Consider the following 27,144-nt stretch of genomic DNA (forward strand, 5'->3'; position numbering starts at 1 on the left):
TTTAAACTGAAGGTTTGTTTTGTTTTTCTAACTAAATTTGTTCGAATTGTTTTGTTATTTTTGTTGTGTAACATTAGTAATGATATTCATCATGTTGTACATAGATGTAAACTCATTTTCCACTTTGAACTGTAGTTTCGGTCCAGATTAGCATATATGTGCAGAAAGTGGGCTTTATATAAACATTGCAACTCATTTTAATCAATTTCACGTGTTGTATTTGATAATGCACATATTTTAATGAATGTAAAATGTTTTCTCAGTAAAAATTTCAAAACAATTATTTGACATTCATATGTCATTGTATCATGTATAATCAATATCTCTTGCCAAAGTAACTAGAAAATTTTGGACCCAATTTTGAAAATAAGATAATTTTGTCTACAATCTGCATATATTTTTCTGCAAAATATTTTGTTTGGTATACATTGTATCTAAATATATATGTTTGGCGGTTACGCGGAGATAGGTAATTTACTCTGATAAGCTTACTTTTCATTTTTTCCGCAAAAATTTTCTTCGCAATCGATTTCGCCACCCATTTGGTGGCTTCGTCAGGCGTGTACTGTCTTGCTGCGGGCGACGTGCTTCCATCTTCTTCCGCTTGTGCTCGCGGCGGCGCTAGTTGACGCGTTCCTTTCAGGCCGTACTAAAGGCAATTTTGTGGTATTTTTTCGATAACAGGTGGCAGCATCGTTTGCCATGCTAACCGACGGCCATGTTGCCAGATCTCCGCGTAATCAAGGTAGATACATACAGGTTGGTCGATTAGGGTACTCCTTGATGGGATATGACGTCAGGTTGGTTAGCAGATTTTATTGAAAATCTAAGTAGATGTGGAGCAACGTAATTGTTTATTATGAGATTTTAGTTGTATGTTCTTATTGAAAAAAAAACAATTTATCAGCAATGGAAGATAGTAATAGTCGTAATAGTAATATAAAATCCCTTATATTTTATTATGTATTTCTTTTAATATTTCGAAAGCACAAGGGAACATACAAAGATAACTGTAGTTAATTCAAACACGAAATGCATATAGTAAGGAGAGTAATTGAAATAATTGATAACATTTTGCAATTACGTTTGAAGCGACTGCTGCGTTGACTGTAGAATTCACTTTATATGGCAGTATTTGAACACATTTATATCTTTTATCGGTGACGTTACCAGATTTTCTTCGTAAATTTGCAGAATTTCAGTGTACATTTTGTAAATATTTATAAATATTAGCGCTCTCTAACGATCCTCAATCCTTTATCCTTGATATGAATAAACATGGAATTCTGCACCATTATTTTTTACTGAGTTTTAATATCGCGATTTTGAAAGAAAAATGTCAGAAGAATCCTGGAGACACAATAGAAGACATATTTGTTATTTGTATAATAGTTAAATATTGAATGCAGTTTTGTAGCGCATCTAATTTATTTCCATGTCTTGTCACCACACAATGTCCTGTTTGATAGTTCTTTACGGATTTGATATATTCAGGTTTTCAGTTCTATAGCTGATGTAGAATCTTTGGAAGTATCAGTAACATTTTCAAGTAACAGTAACTGTAAACTACTTACGTTATGAAATTAGTAATTGTAACTGAGTTATTTTCCCACCTAATTAGTAAGTTGTACAATTACTTTACTGCATGGAAAGAAATAATATCTTGAACCAAATGTTCTCCTCAAAGAATGGGTAAATTGACGATTAAAGCCCGCCCCAGTGGCGGAGTGGTTAGCACATCGCGCTACGACGCCAGGGGTCCCGGGTTCGAATCCCGGCCAGGGCATGGATGTTTGTAAGTTTCCATTCATCAATTTCATCACATCATCACTCATCCCCATCTTCGTAAATTAGCCAAAAGTAGCACAAAAAGCGAAGTAAAAGAAAGCAATTCAATCAATTGATGATTATTAAAATCTTGAGAACAATTTCGTATTTTTTTCGTCAAGAGCCAGGATGTATTCCAAGTTTATTTGTATTGGAACACCTACCATATACCGTATTCTCGCGCCTATAAGCCGCACTTTTTTCCCCCGAAAAGAGGACCAAAAAATGGGGTGCGGCTTATACACACGAATGATAAGAAAAGCATGTGCGGCTTATACACAAGAATGAGAAAACATTTGCGGCTTATACACGCGAATGATAAGAAAAGCATATGCGGCTTATACACAGGAATGAGAAAACATTTGCGGCTTATACACGCGAATGAAAGAAAGTGCAGCTACTGCTAGGATACTAAAATACGTACGTTGATTTGTTATCTTTATCACATAACGGATTCATTAACAGCAAATCCAACAACAATGCATCTGTAGCAGGCTGTGCAACAGTATGATATTTTATCTTTAAACTTCTTTTTGCAACAATATGATAATAACTTATCTTTGAACACGAATCATCCTTACTGTCGTATTGATCTGGAAACCATTCAGTAAAGTGAAGTTGTTAAAGAAGGTTGTGGGCCTGAGGTCAAGGTTGGTACTATCAAAGGTACTATCAAAGGGAGGATGTCTGGCAGAAGAATCAGCTACGATGCTCATTTTAAACTTCAAGCGATACGATATGCTGAAGGAAACGGCAACAGATCTGCAGCACGATATTACGATGTGGACGAGTCTAACATTCGTCGATGGAGAAATCAGAAGCAACAAGTGGCAAGAGAAAGACATTTCGTGGAAAAGGAGCCAAATTTCCACAGGTAGAAGAAGTTTTGGCGTTTGTAAATGAGAGAAGAAGTGCTGGCTATGCTGTAACCGTAGACATGATACGTTTTCAAGCTCGAGAAGTAGCTTCAAAGTTAGACATCAGTCGTCAAGCTTTCCGAGCTAGTGCGGGATGGTGTTCACGTTTTATGCGTAGGAAAAGTTTATCGATTCGCCGTAGGACAACAATTGCGCAACGTTTCCCTGCAGACTTTGATCAGAAAATTGTTAAATTTCATAAATACGTCATTCGAATGCGAAAGTCTAATGATTACAGCTTGTCTCAGATCGGCAACGGGTATGAAACACCTATTTACTGGGACATGCCTATGTCCAGCACAGTTGCACCGAGAGGCTCGCACACCGTATCGATCAAGACTACGGGTGGAGAGAAACAACGATGCACTGTAATGTTGGGTGTTCTCGTGGATGGAAGGAAACTGCCACCGTATGTTGTGCTGAAGCGCAAGAATGTGCCGAAGTAGGCATTTCCGCCGGGCATTATCATACGTGCCCAGCAGAAAGGATGGATGGAAGAAGAACTGCTATTGGACTGGATAGACAAAGTGTGGAATAGAAGGTCTGGTGCATTGCTGAAGCAAAAGAGTTTGCTGGTGTGGGACAGCTCTCGTGGTCACCTAACAGACAGATACAGACAAAATTCCAACAGTTGAAAACGGATGTAGATGTGATTCCTGGGGGTCTAACGTCTGTACTGCAGCCCCTAGACGTTTGTGTAATTCGCTCGTTTAAAGCTGCGTTCCGGCGTCTGTGTAATGACTGGATTAGTGCAGGAAACCACGAGCTTACAGCAACAGGAAAGATCAAACGTCCGACTGTCAAGCAATTGTGTGAATGGATTCTGGCAGCATGGGAAAGTGTAAAGTCGGAGATAATTGTGAAGGGTTTTCTGAAGTGCGGCATATCCAATGCCCTAGATCAGTGTTCCGCAACCGGTGTGCCGTCACAAGGTAAAAGGTGTGACGCGAACTTTTACCTACTATTGTAATATTGTAAGAAATTAATTGTCGATTTTAAGTAAGAAGGTGCTTGTTTATTCTTGCTGATAACTGTTATATTTTCATAGAAATTAAATGTAATTTATTTACTCAATATTGTTATAGTTTGCTCATCTTATATGAATTCTCGCCTGTAATATTGAGCCGGTTTGGTGGGTTACAGGCGGCAAGTTTTGTGTTCACCGCAAAGAAAGCCGCGTAAGACTTTCAGCAAGCCTTTTATTATAGCGGCCCGCACCAATCATACAATAGAGCTATTCAAGCGAGTTCTTTGTTTGTAACGCTGCATCTTTTGTGTACGGCTGGCTGTTTTGTGCCTGTTTGTCGGGCCTTCTTAAACTTTATTGCTCTTTTCCTTCGCCGAAGGACTCGCACATTGTCAGACAACAATTACAGTATTTCAGTTCAGCTCTATCACAGCTGTGCTCTGCAGTAGTGCGAATATTGGATTGCTACACCAGTCTTACTATTTTCTTTTTTCGATATGGATAAGTTCCTTGTACGGAGTGGTCCGTCTTCGAGTGCAAGTTGTGAAACCATCGAGCCCGAAAAAAAGAAACAGAAAGTAGTTCACCGGCAATATAGTGATAACTATTTATCTTAAAGTTTTTTTTGGTGTGGTGACAAAACATGCCCAATCCCTGAGTGTGTTGTGTGTGGTGAAAAACTCAGTAATGCTGAGTTCCCAGTAAATTAAAACCACATTTGTCAACAAAACATTCCTCTCTGTTAAGTAAAGATGTGAATTATTTTCGTCGGTTGTTGGGAACAAAATAAAAAACAAGTGACGCGCATGACTACGTCGGTACGTGTTTCGCAAAAAGTACAGGAAGCTAGCCGAACTTATCGTAAAGGCAAAAAAAACACACACACAATAGCAGAAATTGTTGGCATTTATTAATGCCTGCGTGTAAAGAAATGGTAAAAATAGTCCTGGGTTCAGAAGCTGCTACCGAAATTTCAAAAATTCCTCTCTCTGCTGAGACAATCAGCCGCCGAGTTAGTGACATGTCCAGTGACATCGAAGACATTAATGAAGGAGAAAATAAAGAGCAGTCGAAAGTTCTCACTTCAGATCGACGAGTCCACCGATATTGGCGGTCACACACAACTTCTTTCCTACATAAGGTATGTTGATGGGGATGTAATTGAAAGTAATTTCTTTTTTTGCAAATAACTACCCGAGCGAGCAACCGGTGAAGAAATATTTCGTACGACTAATGAATATGTGGTCCGTAATGAATTAACATGGGAGGACTGCGTTAGTGTTTGTACAGACGGAGCCGCTCCTATGAAAGGATTCGTGGGTAAACTACGCGAAGTAAATCCTAACTTACGAACCGACCATTGTCTCATTCACCGCGAAGCCATTGTTGCTAAGTCTTTGCCATCTCCTCTGAAAATTGTGATGGACGAAGTAGTAAAAGTCGTGAACTTCATCAAATCGCGGCTCCTAAATATGCGGCTTTTTAACGTTTTGTGTCATGAAATGGGATCAGAGCACACTACACTTCTGCTACATACAGAAGTACGATGGTTATCTCGAGGTAAAGTGTTAACGCGAATGTTTGAACTTAAAGAGGAGGTACTTTCTTTTTTGACTATTGAGGGGCACGAGTATGCGGATTTATTTGCAGATGATGAATGGGTATCTAAGTTGGCATATCTTTCCGATATTTTCGTTCACTTGAATGAACTAAACAGAAAAACAAGGTAGAAACGAAAATATTGTGACTAGTATGGATAAGATTCAAGGATTTATTAATAAGTTGAACTTGTGGATACAGACAATTAAAAATGGACCGTGTGAGATTTTCCAAACTGTATGGCCCCTTGCTGACGATAACAAGCTGTTGATGGACTTAATTAAAGAACATTTAGTAGTCTTGCAGCAGACTTTCAAAAAATATTTTGGAGAGAGCGTTGAAGATTTTGACTGGGTTCGTGATCCATTCAGTATGGATTCGAAATATCTTCCGAAAAAATTACGCTTACAAGAGGAACTGGCAGATTTGAAAGCAGACAGAACATTGAAAATAAAATTTTTTAAGTGCCTTTGGATACATTTTGGTTGTCAATAAGCAGTGAATACCCGGCTATCTCCGAGATGGCAGTTAATATGTTATTACCATTTTCAATTACTTATTTGTGTGAACTGGGCTTCTCGACGTTGACTGCAATTAAAACATCAAAGACAGAGAGACTGAAATTCATCGATGAAGAAATGAAGCTTGCTTTGTCAACGATTCCGCCACGAATCAGCCGTCTGTGTGCAGCTAAGCAGGCTCAAGTATCACATTGAAGGTATGAGTATAGTTATTTACTTTAAAATTCGTATTAGAAATGTGTATTTTCTACAGTGAATTAAAGTTATTAAATTTTTAATAAATGCATAATTCTATTAATGTTTTATAATAATAATATTAACAACAACGATAAAAATAATAATTGATTACATAACGACGTAATATTTCGAAATTATATTAAGATTCATATGATTTTGGGGGGGACCGACATTTTGGTGTGCCTTGTTGAGTCTAGGCCCGTCTGGGGTGTGCCGTGAGTAAAAAAAGGTTGCGGAACACTGCCCTAGATGATACCCAGGATGAAATGCTGTGGGATGATGATGCTAGTGATGAAGATGACAATACCTCTTGTGCAGAAAATATTTCAACGACTAGCAGCAACGACAGTGAATATGGGCTTTGAGGACTCAAACTGAATGATGCGGTATTAATATGTAGATCATTGCGCTAAAATAAAGGTTAAAATACTTTTAAATACTTGCTTGAAATTGGCTACCTACGCAAAAAAAAAGTCAATCGTGCGGCTTAAACACGAGAAATTTTATTTTCCTGAAATTCATTCATTCATTGTTTTCTGCCTAATTGGCAGGTTTTTCACTGCAATCTCCAGCTTTCCCTGTTCTCTGCCTTACGCTTCGTAATAGCATACGACCCAGTTAATTTAATATCATCCATAAGCTGATATCTCTTTCTTCCACGGACTTTTCTTCCTTCTAAGGCCAAAACATGTTGTGCGGCTAATAGACCCGAGAATACGGTACCTAATAAGACTACACACATAACCTCCAACAATCCTCATGGACACACAGTAATTTTATAGTTCAACAAAAATTCTAAAAAAACATTTGGTTTGCTCAACAAAATAAAATGAGATGTTAATCGTCATTGATATGTAACAGAAGTTTACTGTGAATTTTATTGCCTCAACGTTAATACATGAAATGTAAGAAATAAGTTATAATTTCATGAAACTTAATGCTAAGCATTTTGTGGTCATCGGTGGTGAAAAGGACATCGCGCTTGCAACTCGTGTTCTGAACAACGTCTTACGAGATGAAACAAATCTAGAGTAAAGTAACTGTAATAATAACTATGTTAGGTACTTTCTAAAGAACAGAAATAACCAGTGGCGTCTCGTGGTCTCAAATTTGGCCGGGGCTTATTTTTTAAAGAATTTAAAATATAATGACAATTCACGTGAATTACAAAAAATAGGTATTTTTCTTCTAGACTACAAAACTGGACTTACTTTTTTGAAAGAATTTAAAATGTAATGACAAATTATATGAATTACAAAAAAACTGGTATTTATCTTCTAAACTACAAAACTGGACTTATTTTTTTAAAGAATTTAAAATATAATGACAATTCACACGATTACAAAAGAAACAGGTGTTGTTGTGAAACATACATTTCTACGAACGTTGACTCCTGTTCTTCTGCTCAGCAAATTTTCTTATTACTTTTTCGTTGAAGCCCTCCATGTATGAAATGTATTCTATCTCTATTGTAAGCAAGTGCCAAGGCATTTAGTCTGTCTTGTCCCATTGCATTTCTTAAGCAGGTTTTAATACGCTTCAATGTGCTGAAACATCGTTCAGATTCAGCTGTTGCCACTGGAGTTATTAAAACTATGTTTGTCATTTTTACTGTTTTTGAAAAGGTGCCCTCTAAATAATTTTATATAAAAAATGAATGCAATCTACTGATAGAGTTTATGTTTTTCAACTCTTCACTACAATAAAGAACACGAAGTTACCTCTTCTATGAAGGGATAATAAATCTGGGAAGATGCCTCTGTTTAAAGATTGTTCTCTTTCATTATGTCCTCGAAGAGCAAGTTCATGTCGACCACAGAATTTTAAGCAATCAATAATTCTATTTAATATATGCCTGTTCTTCCGGACACATTCATTGTGTCTTGTAATTGACAGCCTATGTCCTTCATCAATTTGTGTTCGAACATCAATCCTGCCAAACTCACTCAAACATAGCGAATGAAAGCCACCAAAACACTACAGAACAACACGCGAGATCGAACGCGACGCAACGGAAGTAGCCCCGAATCAGCACTCAAATCCATTGCACTCTCCCCTCCTCTCTCTGCTAGCATGTGACCTTCATTGTAGCGTAGGTGGGTATAAGTTACGCCTTCCTTTGCGACGTGCCCCGGAAAGCGATAATTGACATCAATGCCGCTAGGAGCGCTGTCGTATCCATTACAACAGACGATGAATTTACGTGGGTAAAAATCGCCTTTTAAAAGACTGTGTGATAGTTATGCGTTATGGTGATTGATAATTACGTGAATACGTCCGTTTTTCTTTAGGGGCTAAGCCCCGGAAGCCCCAAGGGACGAGACGCCATTGGAAATAACAGTAATTATATGTGAATTGCTTTCTCAAGTGATTAACTCTGAGTTACTTTTAAAGAGTAACTATTCAAACACTGCTGATATATCATCGAGTTCAGCAACATATTGCTACAAATTGCGAGGGAAGTTGAGCCTCCTCCTTTGCAAAGTGGTAACGTAATCGCCTTGTAATACAGGAGTTCCAGATACGATAGACGGTGGGTGTACAGTGATCGTCAATAAAAATGGGACAACTAGATCCTGAAATTCTACCTTCTCTGCAATGCGTCTTGTGTGTTGTCTAAATCTACGGCGATGACTGAATTGTAATAGCAAATTTTCAATGGCACGTTTTGTCACTGCCGTTGAGTTAGGTAACACACACAACACATTGAATGAAATGCGATGTATATTTCAGAATATAGCCGGTGACTGTATATAGTGTTTTGGATCCCACTTTAAACTGTAGGTCAAGTCCCAATTAGCCTTTCTGTGTATAAAGTAGACTTAAAAAACGTATTTCGAGGGAAGATACAATACAGTAATAAATACCATTAGAATAGAAGTCCAATAGCTTACAAATCATTGTTTACAGAGACTACTAAAACTAGATTTTCGGGATATATAAAATCATATTTACGTTGTTGTTTCAATGCATATTTATTATTTTTTCTTTATCATTTACTGAAAAACATTATTGTGTTTTCTGAGAGCAGTGTTGGCGATTGGGTTCCAAAACTAGGAGGGGGCAAGGCCACTTTAATTTCCCTTGGTAGATAAGGTTTTGTATAGTATTGGGGCAAAAGTGGGGGCCATCTGCCCCTCCCCCTAATTGCCACCACTGTCTGAGAGATATGTTTTTGCAAATCACGCTACACTTCTGTTATGCTTGTTTGTGTGTGTGTGTGTGTGTGGACTTACACGTGTTTTTGCTGGAAGGGTAGCATTAGATAGGCATAGAGGATGAACCTGATTGGTGGACTAATGTAATGGTCGGTGTATCTCCGTATTTATACCGAAGGTCCCGAGCTTCGATTGACAGAAGTGTTTGTTGTGCAGTCATTAACCTAACCTAACTTTTAAATTTGAGTAAATTGGTATGAAAATTGTATCTTGACTTGCTACATTTACTGTTCAAATTATATTTTTTCTTTAATCCTTAAGAGATTTACTATTTTATTTCTAATTTCTCTCTCTCTTCTTGTCTAAAGAAAAAAAACAGTTTTGCGCACAGACTTTAAAGCTATCAAAGTGGCAACGTTCGATTAAAATCTGTGAGCAAAACAGGTTAGAGAGATTTGTGCGCAATTCTGGATCTAAAGTGTGCGAAATTCAGTTGCGGCAGCAAATCATCATCGCATTCAGGAAGCAATGAATGTCCTAAAATTTTGGGAAAATACCTCTCAAAATTTCAACTTGCAAGAATATCAATGAATGCGTGCCAATGCTTGACAGACAAGACAAGTACGTCACACCCCTTGCATTGTTTTTTTTTTCCTGTTTCCCCTTGCTACGAGATATTATTAAGGCTTGAAACATCATTTCTTGAGCATATTTTGGACTCTTGATTTCTAGTAAATCATCACTATTCAATCAAGGGTCTACGCTAGCAAGCAAAAATGCAGTGCGGTGCTACGGAGGGTCACTACTCTTCGGCAGACTTTGGGTGGAACGACCCTTCTAACAGCCACCAACCCTGTCGGTTTTGATCAGCCTTTGCTGCTGCATCCGCTCCTTTGCCCAGGTCCACGCACTCCTTTCTTCCCTGGTTGAGCTTTTGGCCGTCGGTTTTCGAGATAGCCCTCCCTAAAAAGGAGGGGGTGAAATCTCTATCCTCGGTTACACTTGGACACATTTTTCTATTTTCCCGAAGGAACATCGGAGATTTCGGCTTTTTGGTCCTTAAAAGTTCCGTTTTGCCGTTGAGCGACGTGTGCTTTCTGCCCTAAGAAGGACATCCGGCACTTTAAGACAATTTCGATGGACAAATCGTTCTTTCGCTGAGTTTCTAGTTAATTTTGGTAATCCTGAAAAGGAAATACCTCCGTTACAGTGCCTAGAATAACGTAGTGTGGAAAACGGCATGGTTTTGCTCTCTCTCGCTGGTTCCACTCGAAAATGAAATCCGCTAGAGGCGCTGGTGTTGACACCGGGGTACAGCGCTCGACTGCTTATAATGGAAGTAAATGGGTTTTTTTAATGCAACGTCTGATTCTTTTCTTTGTAACATTTCTTTGCATCAGAAAATTGTTATGATATTTGGTACAGTAGTCGCGAAAATATTAAAGAATATTATGAACCGTCTATCATGACCTGTCATCGCCCAATGTATCACCAATATATCTCTCAAGGGTAATATGGGCAGGCATGGTTGAAATTTCGACCATCCGGCTCCAAGGTTAAATGTTTCTGTGCCTTGGATAGTCTGCCAGACTATGTGAGAAGGAATGGAAATGAAATCCATTTGAATTGATCACCTCTGTGGTGTGGGTGTCCAAATTGTGGTTCTGCTCTCGCTCATGTTGACAGCTGGTGCGCACTGTATTCATTATATAGTCCTAGCTTGGTGACCTGTGCCTTTTCATCTTGCAAGTCATATTTCCTGGAACTGTGTATAAATGATCTTCTACAAAAACCATACCCCAGATATTTGTAACAAAGACTAGATTTTGACTTCCATCATTCACTGAAATGTTACTTATTGGTAGGGAAAGGATTTTAAGGTGCCAAATTATGGTAGGGAAAGGAAAAAAAAAAGTGCTGATAAAATGCATTTATTCAATGCTCTTTTTCTGCTCCTTCAGTATATAATGCACATAGAGAACTGTGGTTCTGCCAAATAGGTTTTGTTGAAGTTTGTTTTCTCTCGTGGGTTTTGCTACATTATCTTGGGAACTATTTGGGCTGTAACGATTATATTAAACCATTTTGTAGCTCTCGTTGTGTTCTACAAAATGAGACCACAGGATCTTATACTGCTGCTCAAGAGTGAAAATTATTTATTTGACTGTCCAATTTTTTAACAAAACATGAAAGAAAAGGAAGGAAAAAGATGCTGAAGCATCATAGAGGGGTTAAAAGGGGATAAATGTGCTAATCTCAGTAAAAGATGCAACAAAATTTGTTCATTTTGCTTGATTTGATTAGAATGAAAACAGCTATATCTTTGGAAAGGTGCTACACCTTAAAATCCGTTCCATACTTATTAGAGTAGAAAATAACCGATACAGAAACAATGCAAGACAAGATTCCTTTATTGTTTTATATCGTACTGTGCAGAAACCAGCATTTACATACATACATTCGTACAGACACGTGCACACATGAAATAGATCTAAGTTTTCTTTGTTGGGTTTACATTCCATGTTTACAAATGTTTCAATGCAACACACAAAATTCACTGTAGCAGTTGCAAAACTTTACGGAATCATACGGAATTAACACTGTTGTTTCCACAGTGTCATCCTCGAATTAAACTAATTGCTTCCATGGAACAATATTGTTGTATGGGAGCTATCAAAGGTAATTATGAGAAATGTGTAGACACAGAAACAAGGATTCAGTTTATTAAATGTAATCACTATCATGTTTTGTTCTAGATGTACATTCAAATATCATCTGCATTTACCTCATAACATCAACTGACATGAATGTTGAAATGGGAAATAATATACATACCATTAAATATACACTGATTTAAAAAATACCTACACTTCACAACATTTATCACTTCCTCCTGTGATTCCATATGCAATAATGCTCATGCACTTGAAACTGCTATGCAGCAATTGCCAACAATGCTTGGCATCATTTAAATCTTGTGTTAAAAATACACTCAGGTACCATGAGCATTCTAAGGCAATCTTATTCATTCACAGGAAGCTCAAGAATGAAGAATTTGTGCTATTTGCTCTTTCTCCCATGCCAGCAACATGGAAGACTTAACTCAAAAAAATAGAGTTTGTAAATCCAAAGACAGTTAGTTATACATATGTATAAAATAAAAAAGTTGTTACTACTCTAGACTTTTTAATGAATTCGACAAATGCTGAAATAGAAAAATGGCAATATTTCCATTAGACTATGACTAGTAATACAAAATGTTTGTTACAAATAAATGATCCTCTTATTACATGAAAGTACACTGTTACACACTTTTGCTTTCATTGCATAAAGTGTTCCCTTTTGCCATATCATATTTCTACATCAATCACACTTAACCCCTTCCCTGTGTTCAGCGTAATATTATGCCCTTGGTCACTATAGCTTATTCTGTGTTGGGCATAATATTATGCCCGCGAACATCTCTGACTGAAGTAACCTGTGTTGAACGAAATAATACGTTTTTTGTTGTTGAAACATATGTTTTGCTATTGAAGAAACAACGACCTTTTATTTAGTCACGATTTTCAGTGCCGACGAAGAAGTAGTAGTAGTAGTTCAGATGATAGTAAACTAATTTTGTGTTATGCTGACGAACTGCAAACGTGAGTTCGTTTGTGTGCCACGTTTAGTCAGTTGCTATATGTACATAATTTTTGGTGTTGCGTTATTTGAATTGTTGACGATTTATTTTTGGTTTTTGAGTTCGTGAGTTTCTATTAGTATTGTATTGTCAAACAGGATTGCAAAATATTTTTTTCCCTCATACCTATTGAAGATATTGCAATGAAACTTGGCAGATGCATTACGTATAGACCATAGTATTTTTCAAGGTAGATTATAATCGGGTACCTATATCCAGCGGGCGGTCCAGAGGGCCCCAAAGTTACCAAAATTGATTTTTCGGAGGGAAATTTCCAGAATTATCCCCGATCATACAAGATGTACACATGTGCATGGTACCATTTGAAAGCCTGTTCTATTCTGAAGAGAAAGACGTGCTGAAGCAGTAGCTACTTAAAAATATTAATATGCAAACTCAGAAGAAAAAAATTACACAGAACGGGAAACCATATTGTCAGAAAATTTCAGAGGGAAGGGGTTAAGAAAACTGAACAACAATTCTTCTTTGAAATGCATTTACCACTAACAAAGTTATCTTGAAATGCATTTACCACTAACAAAGTTATCATATTTCTTCAGTACTTATTTATAGTTTGATATGTTAAAAATAATCTCATTAATCCATTAAAATATATTCTAAATATATTTCCAGTACATGTGTCTACTAGACTTTGACAAAAGGCAATTTTACTCCTATCTGCACAGAAATCAGCACATTAAATAAACTCTTTCCTCTTCCATATCATAACACTGCCATTAACAATTCCTCTATTTTTTTTTTGTTATGATTTACTATAATTTGTAACTGTGAAAAGTAATTAGGAAAATACAGTGGGATGCACCAAGTTCAATTTAACTACAGTTTGACCAACAGCTACAGTTTGACCTACAGTGTTGAAATACATTTAAATACATCTATTTGAAACATACTCATCTTCACAGTATAATATACTATCGTTTTCTTATATACAAAAAGAAAAAAGAAAGGCTTCATCTCACACCAACCCAAACAACTACTATTACAGTCTGCTTGCACAATGGCCATCTACACCAACACACAAATGCTTCAGTTCCGACTGTTTACAGATACAACTATTACATCCAGCATGCTGGTCTGCATTGCTTTCCTTGTCATTGCATAAAAAATTATGGCATAGTTTTTACCTTCTGTCCTGTGTTTCTTTCCTTTCTGAATCATCCCTCTTTGTTGTGATTACGTACCAGAAGGGGTCACTGACCATGATCCAGGAGTAGCAGATTTTCCTCCAGATTTGCCTTTGATATTTTCTTTTCCCCTCAACTTCTTTGTCTTGGTTCCACCACCTTTACTTGTTGATTTCCTTTTCTGGAGGGGGGAAAAACAATGATCCTAGTTACCAGACCAACAACTTTGTGGTACTAAATACAAATGTCAACATTTTATCAAAACTCAATATATTTGATGTTCATTCTTTAACCTTTTGGTGCCTGATTGTCTCGATCGAGATGCTCTTAGGTAACCCTCGGGTGCCCGATCATCTCGATCGAGATGCTTTGTTAAGGTCGTAGTCTTTACGTTATAACTTTGCTACTTTTGGCTACAATTCAGATTTTCTTTTTTCATAGTGGTGTTAACACATGTATCTAACAGAAATCATTGTTGCACGTTTCTTTACATGAAAATGACGGGGAAAAAGGAGACTTGTTTTCTTCATCTTTTTTCAAGGGAAAAGCTGGAAGGAAGGCTGGCTTTGTTGTTCTAAAGCAATGCGTTTCCCTCACCCCTGGAAACTGCATTCAAAGGAAGTTTGTTTATCGGTACCCGAGGTCAAAAGGAATGTTTTCCATGCGGGCAAAAGCGGGGGGGGGGAGGAGGGGGGGTAGGGGTTGTTGAAACTGCGTCGTAAGAATGGAAGTTCGAGGCACACTGAAGAAGAGCCTTTGTCCTTGAGCACGCATTGTCTAAATTTATGCCGAATGTGCATAATTTTATATCGTCTGAATCTGTGATTCATTCTGCGTACAACGGTATATCATTCATCTCTCTAGGGCAATTAGCATCTGAGCTATAGTCATTTCAAAGTAACCCTGCATTTAGCTGAAATCCGAAGCTTGAGACAGTGGCACGCAGGCCTTTCGTTTTGGAGGTACAACTTGCGTTACATTGGTCATATGATAATGATGCAAATATTTTTGTTTCTTACATGCCAGCGATAATTTCTATGTGCATGTTGACCTTTTCATGTCCTTTTTTTTTTTCAGGGGAGCATGGGGGGGGGGCAATGTTTTTATTATTTTTTTAAAAAAAATGATTTTGGGGGGGATTCCACCTCTCCCCTCAACATATACGCCGAATGTGCATACATTTTATATCATTTGAATCTGTGATTCATTCTGCGTATAACGGTATATCATTCGTCTCTCTACGGCAATTAGCCTCTGAGCTACAGTCATTTCAAAGTACCGCAGCATTTTCAAGCTTGAATCAGTGGTGGGCTGACCATTCCTTTTGGGGGTACAACTCGGGTTACATTGGTCATACGATAAAAATGCACATATTTTTGTGTTCCTTACATGCCCGCGATAATTTCCATGTGCATGTCGACACTGTCATGTACTTTTTCTTGGGGGAGGGGGGATCCTCATTTTTCCCCGAATTTTTGGAATTTTCGGGGTTCTCCCCTCCCCCCCTGCCACATATACACATAATTTCCATACATTTTATATAGTCTGAATCACTGGTTCATTCCGTATACAACAGTATATCATTCATCTCTCTAGGGCAATTAGCCTCAAATCTACACTCATTTAATTGAAACCCTGCATTTGGTTCAAAATCGGCTCTGGCACCAAGGGGGTGTGAAAATGTGAAAATGGCCTTGGGCTCCAAAAGGTTAAAAATAAGAATTTAGTGCCACTTATTACACAAAATAAATATTTGCACAATGACAAAATCATCTCTGACAGTCTTTCATCACATGAACACAGATAAAATGGGGAATTTATGGAGAAAAGGAAGAAAATTCTAGATGTGTAATAGCAAATAAATAAAACCTTGTTATTTAATGAGAAAATAAATCAAATACATTTTTTTATAGCTGAGGTGATAGTATAGATACCTATACAATGAATGATTTTAAAATTCTTATTACATGAAAACATTGACATTTCATTTTTTTTAAATTACTCTGAACAGTTATTAACCTTTAGTGGACAGGTGAGATATATATATATATATATATATATATATATATAGCATGTTCAGATATTATTCACCCCATAAATATTGTCCATAAAAAACTTTCTATGCGAGTGGAGTGGAGGTAGTTAGTATTAACCAGAACATCTCCAAAAACGTCTTCCATGTACTTGGCAACACTTGGTACCATCATGCATTGCAACAAAACATGAAAATGACAACAGTGCAGAAAAAGAAAATGTGTGTGTGTTGTGGTTATGAGAAACAAAATTTCCTGTCCAGTTACAGGAAAGAATACAAGGAGGATCAGCTCACGAAACAATCACTGGAGCATTGATTAGAACAATTCCAGGAAACTGGTAGCATGTTACACCAAAAGGGGACAAGTACGCCAAGTGTTTCGGATGTAAACGTTGAAAGAGTGCATTTTCAAAATTTCAAGTTTCAAAAATGTTGCATAATTTCAAATTTTTCTAAAAAAAAATTGTGGGATGGCCATTACTTATTCTCAACGAGTCAGTCTTTGTCGTGTTTCTCTGCAAATTTAGTTTGCCTAGCATCCACAGGGCCGATTCTAGAACCAAAATTCCAGAAATTGTTTCCATAAGCTGGAAACACTGCTTTTCTTATACATTGTTCTTATTTTTTCTCAAAAAGTATCAGTCTATTTTCAATGAAACTATGCAATGTTGTAGGAATGTGCAACTGCTACATACTACATTCTTTCATTCATTTTAGTCTATTCTGGTGGCCACAGGGGGCATGATGAAGACATCTTGAAAAAAAATATATTATTTTGCTTCTTTTTGCTTTAACTTTTAGTCGCTGGACCTCTCGTGCACATGTAACCTGTTTGAAGCCAGAGCCTTTTCAAGCGCATGCTTTTCAAACATGCCGCAAAGTGTCAAAAGAATCGTACCTGTACAGCTGATTGTCATAGACAGATGAAATTGGTTTTGTTTTCTTTAAAAAATACAGGGCTTTTAGAAGAGGTTAAATTTATCCCTCGTGCCTCCAAATAATTTATGATAAAGGAAGAAAAAGAAAGTTGAATTTTTAAAAAAAATTGACACTAGGCATGCCCCTGTGCCCTCAACAGACCGAAGTGAACAAAAAAATGTAGTATGTAGCGGTGGTACATTCCTACAGCTATACAAAGTTGAGTTGAAATCAGACTGTTACTTCTCAAGTAAAAAATAACGTTATTATATAAAGTTGCAGTGTTGCCAGCATCGGGATTATGTCCAGGATTTGGCTTCTAGCATCAGCTCGATGGATGCTGGATGGACCAAATTTAGAGGGAAGCAAGACAAAAAACCCTCTATGAGGATATGTAATGCACGTGCCACAACTTTGGAAAATCTCCCTGGATCCTTAATTGTCGGATGTTACTTAATACAGTCAACTCTCGATTCAACGACCTTTCACAGTTCCCGGGAAAAGGGTCGTTATTTCGAAGGGGTCGTTATTGGAATTTGCACCAATTTTCAGCTTAAAGGGAGCTCAAACGGACACAAAGATGCCTACGAGATGCTAACACCATTTATCCTGATAGTTATACAACCTGTTATGCACAGGATGCATGTTTTGAGAAGGAAAATAGAACATGAAAAAGTTTTCACAAAAGAGAATTTAAAATAATGTTACTTTGTTTCAATTGTGCACAGTCGTTGCTTTTCCAGGAAATTCTTACAATTCTAGTTCATGAGAAACCTGTTTCCACTGAGACCTATGGAAAGGAAAACAATCTCTCGCTTATTGCAAGCGAAACTCGAAGAATCTTGACACCAGTCAGACTGGTGCCAGCAAAAGTCAGGAGATAATCGGGCAGAATGAATGTTGGATTTTATATGGGTTTACTGGAGCACTGTCTGTTACAAGATTAACTGGTAAGATTAGATCTCTCGGGAGAAACAACACAACCTTTCTAGGCACCAGACACAAAAAAAAAAAAAGGCGGGGCTGTAATTTTCGTTCTGGTTTGGCTGTGTAAAATACATCGCGCAAAAAAAAAACGTTTTCTTTGCTTCAACCAACTTCATTCACCCTCCCCCCTTCCCCATTCAAGGGAGCAGTCCAAACTCCTTCCTTGACTTGCATTGTAATCCAGTGTGAAAAAGGAAATGCGCAACTTGCGATCTATTTTCACCCAATGCGTATTGTAGGACAGGTCATTAAACAACGTGGCAGTTAATAATCATTCGGGTTTGGAATTGAATTTCACTTTAAACTGTATATTTAGTCCCGATTAGCCCATCAGCATAAAATGAACTGAAAACAAGGTTTATGAAACTGCGCATTTTCACCATATCAAAATGGTAGATCGTTATTTACTCTTACCTTAATCGTGGATTTAATGTTGGATTTAGGAGTATTCTCGATGTCAAACACCCACCCCTCCAAACGTTTTCCCCTTGAATAATGTCTTTTTAATCAGTCTCAGCGACCATTCCTTCATTGAACACACTTTTTTTTCCCCTCCACATGAATGGTTCTGAAGAAAGGTAAATTAAATTTACAGTTGTGCTTATCAGAAACTTAACTCTTGTTTTGCTTTCTGGAGATCGAATTTCCTTATCGTCAAAATCAAAACATCCTTATCGTCAAAATCAAAACAGCTTTGCGAGATTCAAAACAATAACTTTTTCCTTCGTGCTGGATGAGTCATCGCTGTTATCGGCAGACACGCCAGCTGCATCGTAAAAACAATTAGACCAGCTGGAAGTTCGAGCAACAGGTGGCGGAAGAGAAAAGTCCCAGCATTTTAAAGATAACGCAAGAGGAACTTTTAACAGCAGTGTAAAGAAGAAAGAAATGACCCTTGCTTTACGTTTTACCACGCAACAGAAAATAATACGGGCAATATTTCCTATGCAGACAACAGCATTAAAAAAAATATATAAATAAATAAATTTAAAAAAAACAACTGAATTCTGCAATTATCAACATTGCTGTGCACACCAGTGGCGGAGAATGAGCTGGGGAAAGGAAGGGGGTCCCTTTTTGTTTTACTTGTTCTATGGTTTTTGTTCGTTTTCAAGAATATATCCAGAACTGGTTGCCCCATTTTAGACGTCAAAGGAAAGGAGAGGGATGGGTCCTTTTCCACCCTCGCCTGTAATCAGCCCGCATCAGCAAGAAAATCCTGGCTGAAACAATCTGCATCGCACCCCCCCCCCCCCCGGTTTCCTGACAGGAAAAGGGGGAGAAGTCAGTAAGCCAATGGAACACTTTTTTAGCAGATATTACGACATCGACACAATTAGGAAAACATATGAAGTGGGAAACGGGAGTTATGATGCACATAAGATCGAAGTAAACTTTTGTGGAAACCTGGATGACAACGCATTAAGCGGGTTGACGATCTTTAGTTCACCTATGTGGTTTTGATTATCTCTAACAGTTTCGCTTTTTTATGAAGTGTTGCAGGGAACAAAGAACACATTTTGAATTAAAGCGGTTACCGGAAGTTGTCGGCTACAAGGCCGAGAGTTGCTCACTCACGGGAACCTGCTGAACTGGACAGATAGGCCAGACTTCCAGGTGCCACACATCTGTATTTTCGAACATTCCTGCGATCTTATCTCTCAAGGTGGTGTATTTATTGATGAAAGAGTTTGACCTGCCATACACATTGGCAAAGATTGCAAGTCCAGCAGTCATTTCAGGCTGCTCCCACCCTTCCCCGCGAGTTTTCAGCAGCTCTTAGGACAAGGAAACAAAAGGTCGATTTAAAATAACATCCAAGCACATTCGATCTTCTCTTCTCGCGTATCCAAGAGAAAGTGTGGCAAAACAAGCCTGGCACGTTGGGTAGCGGCCGTCGGGTATGGGGTAACATTGGTGCACTTGAGGGAGGGGAGGGCAGAGGTCAAGTGCTATTGGATATCACTCAAGCATGGTGTGGTGGTGTCTATTTTTAGTTCAGACCCAATTGTGAGCGGTAGAGCGCTCGTGAAGGAAATGAGTGGGGGGAAAAAACAACGCATTTTTCGGCCGATTTCCTTCAATTTTTCAACTTTTTTTTTTCAAATTTTTCTAAATTTTTCACGGTTCCCGGAAAAAGGGTCGTTACTTCGAGAGGGTCGTTATACCCGGGGTCATAGAATCGAGAGTTGACTGTATGTTGCTTTTTACTCATTCTTATATTTAGAATTTAAATTGTTCAAAAAGATGCAGTGGTTGAGAAGTTACAGCCTTTTATCTTCAATTTAGCCCATAGTAACAAAAGAGAAAGAAAGGGCATTTCAAATGGCACTTGTTAATAATAGTAACAATGGATGTATTGTTTTGTAATTTGAGTATATAATAGCTTTAGACTTAAACTAATGAACAAAATAGACAGGACTGAAATATAGTGTATAGTATTCAAGAAATGGCAGGTTAATTACTGATGTGTGCTAAGGGGCAAATTTCGACAATTGGGCCTTTGCCCCAACTTCCCACTTCAATCATTAATTGTCGGGCATTGCTTAAAATGTTGCTTTCTACTCATTTTTGCTTGTAGAATTTAAATTTTTCAAGAAGATGCAGTAGTTTTGAAGTTATAGCCACTTTTATAAATCTATATCCCATAATAATATGGTGGTAATGAAGGCAAACAAAGGGAAAATAAGGACTTTTTCAAACTTCGCTTGTTTTGTAATTCGAATAAGCCATACCTTCATATGTATACTAAAGATTAAAAAAGACAGAACAGAAATGTCATGTGTAGTTTTCAAGAAATGGCACATTAATCGCTGCCACATGCTGCTGGTCGAAATATTGACCATCTGTCCATTGTTCGGAATACAATGGAACCTCAATTTTACATTTTTCAGGAGACTAAGGTGAATACCAGTTTAAAACATTAATATTCATTTATGAGAATCATCAGTGTCAGTGATTAAATTCAAACTAATACATTCAGATACTGATACCCTGCATCGGTATTAGCTCAGCTATACCAAAAATACAGTTGAGACTGTTTTATACATAATGCAGTTAGTTCTGCATAATTGTGTTTTACACGTAAATTACTGTAGGTCTCGGCAGAAAAGTGTTAAGTAAATCTTATTTGTATGTAATGCGTTTCTATATAATTCTGAGTTATACATACTACTAATTTTCATAAAATACAGTTCATTTGTATGTAACCACGCTACAAAAGTATACATTTCTTGTGGTTTCAAAAGCACAAGGTGAGTTTCGAATATGGAAAACAATAGGCGGGCATGGGAGCGTCGGTATCCATTTGCAAGATGGGGACAAGAAAGACGAGCACACAGAGAAGGCAAGGAGAGACAGCACGTGGTGTGAAATCAGAGGAGAAAGATTTGCCGCAGTTGTTCAGATCATGAGATGCATTTATTTTGTGCATAATCGCAATACGAACGTACACACGTTAAAAAGAGATGCCGATAACTGACGTTTGCAGTGTTCCATAATAAAAACAGAACAGCGCTTTCTTCAGTGAACGTTTTCAGTTGCTACTGCTCGGCTATGGAAAACAGACAAGAGGAAATGTTACAAGCTTCACCAGAAACTAAAATTTAAATGGGAAGTGGATGCTAATCTCCATAAAACCTAAGAATCTAACTTTAACTTTAGATTTGTTAATTTACCACTTTATGACAGAAGCAGCCTGTATTATCATCTTGTTCCTGAAAATAAATACAATTTCATTATTTTAATAATGATATGGCATGGAATCTAATTCTTATTAAGTAATTCTGAGTTATACGTATTATTTTCTCTTCACCTTGACATACCTATAACTCAGGTTCAACTGTAAACAAAAAAAAAAAAAAAATACATGTACCAACCTTTGCCTCCTGTCCAGAAGTCTTCCAGCCTCCACCTAAGAATTTCAAGTATGATTTCTCTGCTTTCTTCAGAATGTCCTCATCATCACTGTCAGAGTCACTATCCGATGTTCCTTCATTCATGCCATATGCATCTTCATCATCATTGCTGTTGGAAGGTTCTTGCTTAGCACCGTCAGTGAACATCGAATCAAACTTACTATCTGATGTGCTGTTGTCATTATCATCTGTTCTGTCCTCAGAATTTTCTGTTGTTTCAGGATCAACAGTATCGTTTTGAGCTGTTAGCATTTTACCGCCTGCCAACTGGGAGGCTGTGGCCCTTCTCGTCTTCTGTTGTTTTTCAGATTCTTTTGGAAGAACTTTCACAGTTCCATTTGGATACACGATGACTTTTCGATCATTTATTGTTGACAACTCTCCTTCCACTGGTGGTTGACGAGGTTTGAACAGTTTAGGCACTTCAACAGAATTGGCAGACTCTGCAAAAAACAACAATGCTAATAAAGCTTCAGGCTCAAAAGCAGAAATTGCATGGTGATACACAAGGTGAACTAAAATGAAGTTTTTCTGCAAACTAAATGAAATGATCCTGCAATATTTTAATCACAACATATTGTCCCCTAATGCAGAAAGTCTTATAACTTGATAATGAATAATATGAACTATGTGTTGATTTTAGTTGTTTACATTCGTCAGCAGGTAACATGGACTTTTTAGTGTATTTCAATACATATTAAACAATATCTATATTTTGATTCAAAACTATCTCCAAGTCCTTATTGGAAGTGAAAAATTTGCAAGTGATTCTATCCCTTATCTGACCTGAAAAGTATCTTGTAGCTACAATTCTAGCTCAATAGCACATAAAATTTGGTAACCGACTTAACGTTCATGAAATTTCAGAAAACCATAATACGCAATGAAATAGTGACCGAATACACTGGAACCTTCACTTTACGTTTTTCAGGGGACCAAGCTAAAAAAAACTTGAAATGCGCAAAAATTTAAAATCGAGGACAATTTCAATTTGGGACCATCAAGACTGAATGTATAATGTGGGTGAATAATCACATCAAAAGTGCTATATCAAATGACATTTTGGTTTTAAAATTGTGAATATAATCCTAAATCTGACTTAAAAACTGCACTTATTACACAAAATAAACTTATCCCTTCTAATAGCACATTTATGTAGTTACCAGAGTATTAAGTTGATTCCTGTGTAAAGCGGTCCATTTTTACTTCTCAAATATTTACAGCAGAATTTATCAATTTTCCATGAATTGCATAACTCACAGGATACTTCAGACTTCAGAAAGTGTCAGGTCGGTATATAAACGGTAAATTTCGTGTTTAAGAGTCAATTTCGCATTATTTCGTGACAAAACAGGGTAGAAAAATGCACCTCAGACCTTTCAAAAACATGAAAAATGAACATTACAGCATGTTATTTCATATTTCGTGTTTTCATCAAAAACGAAATGTGCATGCCTCTAATGGTCACACATTAGAAGAAAACATCATTAATATGGTATTGTATAATATAATAATAACTCGTGGAACAACAGGACTTGAGGGCCAAAGCCTACCTACGCCTGCCAGCCTCACTCCCACATGCCTCAGCAGAGGTAGGCAATCTTCCAACCAGTTACAGTGTGACATGTGGTCAGCACCGCAAACCCTTAATCATTGTTGTCGGTTTAGACGACCAGCTTACGTTACTCATCTGTAGCTCCCCAATTTCCTCACAACAGTGGATGGCCACCGATCACATACACTGGCCAAAATCTCAGGAGAAAAGCTGTTACATCCCCCCCCCCTTCCCTGCAAATATACATCCAATATCCATAGAGTTAACACTAGAAGCAATTTTCAACAAATCTGTTCCATAAGGTGACTCCACTGCTCTTCTTATATTACTTTGATCTTCCAAGAAGTATCAACTCATTTTCAACATGACTTTGCGAAGTTCAAGGAATATACGACTGATAAATATTACATTTTAAATTCATTTTGGTCTAGTGAAGTGGCCACGGGGGCATGCTGAATACAAAGTTATCTGTAAAATTTTGATATTCTTCCTCCTCTTGTAACTTTTGTTATTTGGAGATAAATTGTATAAATGTTATGCCCGCTAAGAGGCCATTCATTCAGAGAGAGGAAAAAAAAAGGTTTAATCTCTCTTCGACAATTAGTTCTCATGCTATGATTTCTTTGTACATCACGGAAAGATTGAAAAGTGCACACATGAAAAGTTCCCATCCACAGAGGCTCTAGTCCACTAAAGGTTAGCATATTTTATTGTGTTTCACCTTCCTCAAAACATGAAAAGTAGTATCTGAATAAGAAATTCATACTACACTGGTTGACAATTGCTAAGGAACAAACACATATTGACCCATATCTTTTTCATACACAAACTCCGTGTCAGTTTGTTGCCAGAAAGCCAGTAGGGGGCAGCAAGGAATCGTTGCACCCATTCAGAAAGGAATGTGTGCGCTGGGAGCATCATTATCAGGAAAAGACTGCAGTGCTGTGGCAGGAGGTGGTACCCACGGGAGACAGTCAAACACGGTAGAGGCCGTTGGCAGTGTAATACTGGTGTGCAACAGAAGAAGCATGTAGGAAGATATCGAGAAGAGTACATTTAAGTGAATACGAACGGGCAGAGTGGTTGGTCAGCTGGAGTCAGGGCGAAATGTCACTGAAGTGGCACGTGTTATGGAGGTATCGAAAAGTGGCATTTCCCGACTTCAGAAAGCTACTCGTACCAGAGGAACAGCTTTGCGTATGCATGATGGAGGTCGTGGAAGGTGTACAACTGCTCACCAGGATCGGTACATCGTCCAGGTGGCAAAAAGGTATTGATCTGCCACTCCAGTCCAAATTGCTCAAGACCTTGGTGGTGTTTCAGGTTGTCCGTGTGTCCGAGTTGTATGCCCGGAAGCCAGTTAAGTGTGTGCCATTAAAACCAGCTCACTGTCATGCCAGATTACACTGGTGTGTGCAGCATCGTAACTGGGACCAAGCCAGATGGGCAAATGTGATGTTCTATGATGAATCGCGGTACTGTCTGACAAGTGATTCTGGACATCAAATGGTGTGGAGATAACGTGGAACACGATATCATGCACAGCACATCTGTGAACGTTACAGGTATGGGGGACCCGGAGTCATGGTATGGGGGGAAAATGGGAAACACCACTGCACATCTTCGCCGCAGGATCCGTAACTGGAGCACGGTATTCTACCGAGATCCTGGAAGGTTATGATTGTTTTTTTCGGAGTGCAGTGGGCTCTGACATTCCTTACTTGGATGATATTACACGTCCATACAGAACTGTCCAACTGACAGAGACACTGGAAAGAGAAAACATCACCCACATGGACTGGCCTGTATATTCACCGGATCTCAATCCCATCAAACATGCGTGGGATGCTCTCGGAAGGCAGGTTGCACAAAGGAATCCCCCACCCCGGACCCTCCAGGAGCTGAAAACTGCACTTCAGGATGAATTGGACAATATACCCCTCGCGTTCACGAACGCTTTCATCGACAGCATGCCGAACAGGTGCGGAGTTTGCTGTGCAGTCCGTGGTGGCCACACGCCATACTGATTTCCTCTGGACTCACTCTACACATGCCAAATTTTGATTCATGTGCTTTCCTCACTTTGTTTTGCTTATTCTGGTTTTGCTTTATGATGTCCTGTTTCTTTGGTTGTTGGGGAATCCCCATCATCTTTTCTCAATAAATCTTGCACCCTGATCACGTAGTCAAAAGTTATTGGTCAAAACGTGTTTGTTCCTTAGCAATTGTCGACCAGTGTATATTTCTAATAACAGCATGCTTACGAAGAAATAATTTTTATCCAAATTTGTTCAGTTTGGATTGATTCACAAAATTTCACCTTAATAACTTTATTGCCTGGACAGGGTAATGTTAATCTTTGGTGGACAGATGAGATATATATATATATTCAGTGCTGTGCAAAAATTTACCAACATCACATTTTTTTAGAGCTAACTTTTTTTAAACTTCATGGATTCAAGTGAAATTTTTATGTAGGACAGCAAGGTGCATTCATGGCAACAGTTTGAACTATATACAGAATTATGAAAAATCTTTATAAGATTTTTCAACCTTGTACAAAACATGGCACTGAATTCTTATCACCATACTACATGAATCCTTTGAGGAACAACCAGCCAACTAGTCACTGGTGTCAGCACACACTAGTACTTGGTTAAAGACCTTAGTATTGATCACAGCCTGGCAACCGCATGGCATGGAGTCGATCAATGTGTCGGTGACTGACTGGGGAATCTTGCCCTATACTTCCTTCAGGTGTCCCTCAAGATAAATATAAATATAAATAAATCAAAGAAGGTAAAAGGAAACACTCACCAGACAGTAGAAAAATTCAAAACTTTTGCTAATTTCATAGCATCACCGCTCCATAGAATTCTATCTCAATAGCAGACCCAAACCTCACAACCCCAGCACCAACTTCCTGACCCACCTAGCCCACCTTGTCCTCACTTGTAACAACTTCACCTTTGAAAACCAAAATTTCCGAGGTACAGTCATGGGTACCAGAATGGGCCCATCCTATGCAGACCTCTTCATGGGCAAACTTGAGCAAGAGTTTTTGGCTACCCAACCCCTCCTCTGGCTCCGCTTCATTGACGACATCTTCATGCTCTGGACACATGGAGAACCATCCTTGTCAGCTTTCCTGAACCAACTTAACCACTTCCGTTCCCTAAAATTCACCTGGACGCACTCCCCAACCAGATCACCTTCCTGGATATGGACGTGCACATCGAGGACACCTGACTACCTCCATCCACATAAAATCCACCAACCACATGCAATACCTACACTTCTCCAGCTCCCACCCATTCAACACCAAAAAAGCCATTCCATTCTCTCTGGCCCTCAGGGGACAGTGCCTGAACACTTCACCCACCTCCCGCCAGAATTATAACCTCCGCCTACACCAGGCCCTGGTTAACCGTGGATATCCCTCCATCCTGGTCACGAAGCAAATATCGCAAGCTGCCTCACATACCACTACCACCAAGAAACCTGCTGCCACCAACCCACTTGCACTCATCACCCAATATCATCCCCACCTCAACAAAATCAGGCACACACTGCACTCTCTTCTCCCAATTCTCCACAGTGATCCTGAAACCAAGAACATATTTCCCGACAAACCCAGGGTGGTTTTCAAATGCCCCCCAACCTCCAAAACATCCTGGTC

At 38.4% G+C, this 27,144-nt stretch overlaps 1 protein-coding gene across 1 annotated transcript in view; it reads right to left on the reverse strand.

Moving 5' to 3' along the window:
* Positions 1-11,626: 11,626 nt before the first annotated feature.
* LOC145992058 (uncharacterized) overlaps positions 11,627-27,144 on the reverse strand; it is a 37,466-nt gene continuing 21,948 nt past the window's right edge. The window contains exons 7-8 of the mRNA XM_083128218.1: positions 21,872-22,353; positions 11,627-14,234 (exon numbers count right to left, since the gene is read on the reverse strand). Of these exons, the coding sequence (XP_082984344.1) occupies positions 14,103-14,234; positions 21,872-22,353 (614 nt within the window). The 3' untranslated portion in view covers positions 11,627-14,102. The remainder of the gene's footprint in view (positions 14,235-21,871; positions 22,354-27,144) is intronic.

Source organism: Lepisma saccharinum, chromosome 9 (assembly GCF_977018435.1).
Source record: "Lepisma saccharinum chromosome 9, izLepSacc3.1, whole genome shotgun sequence".
NCBI lineage: Eukaryota > Metazoa > Arthropoda > Insecta > Zygentoma > Lepismatidae > Lepisma > Lepisma saccharinum.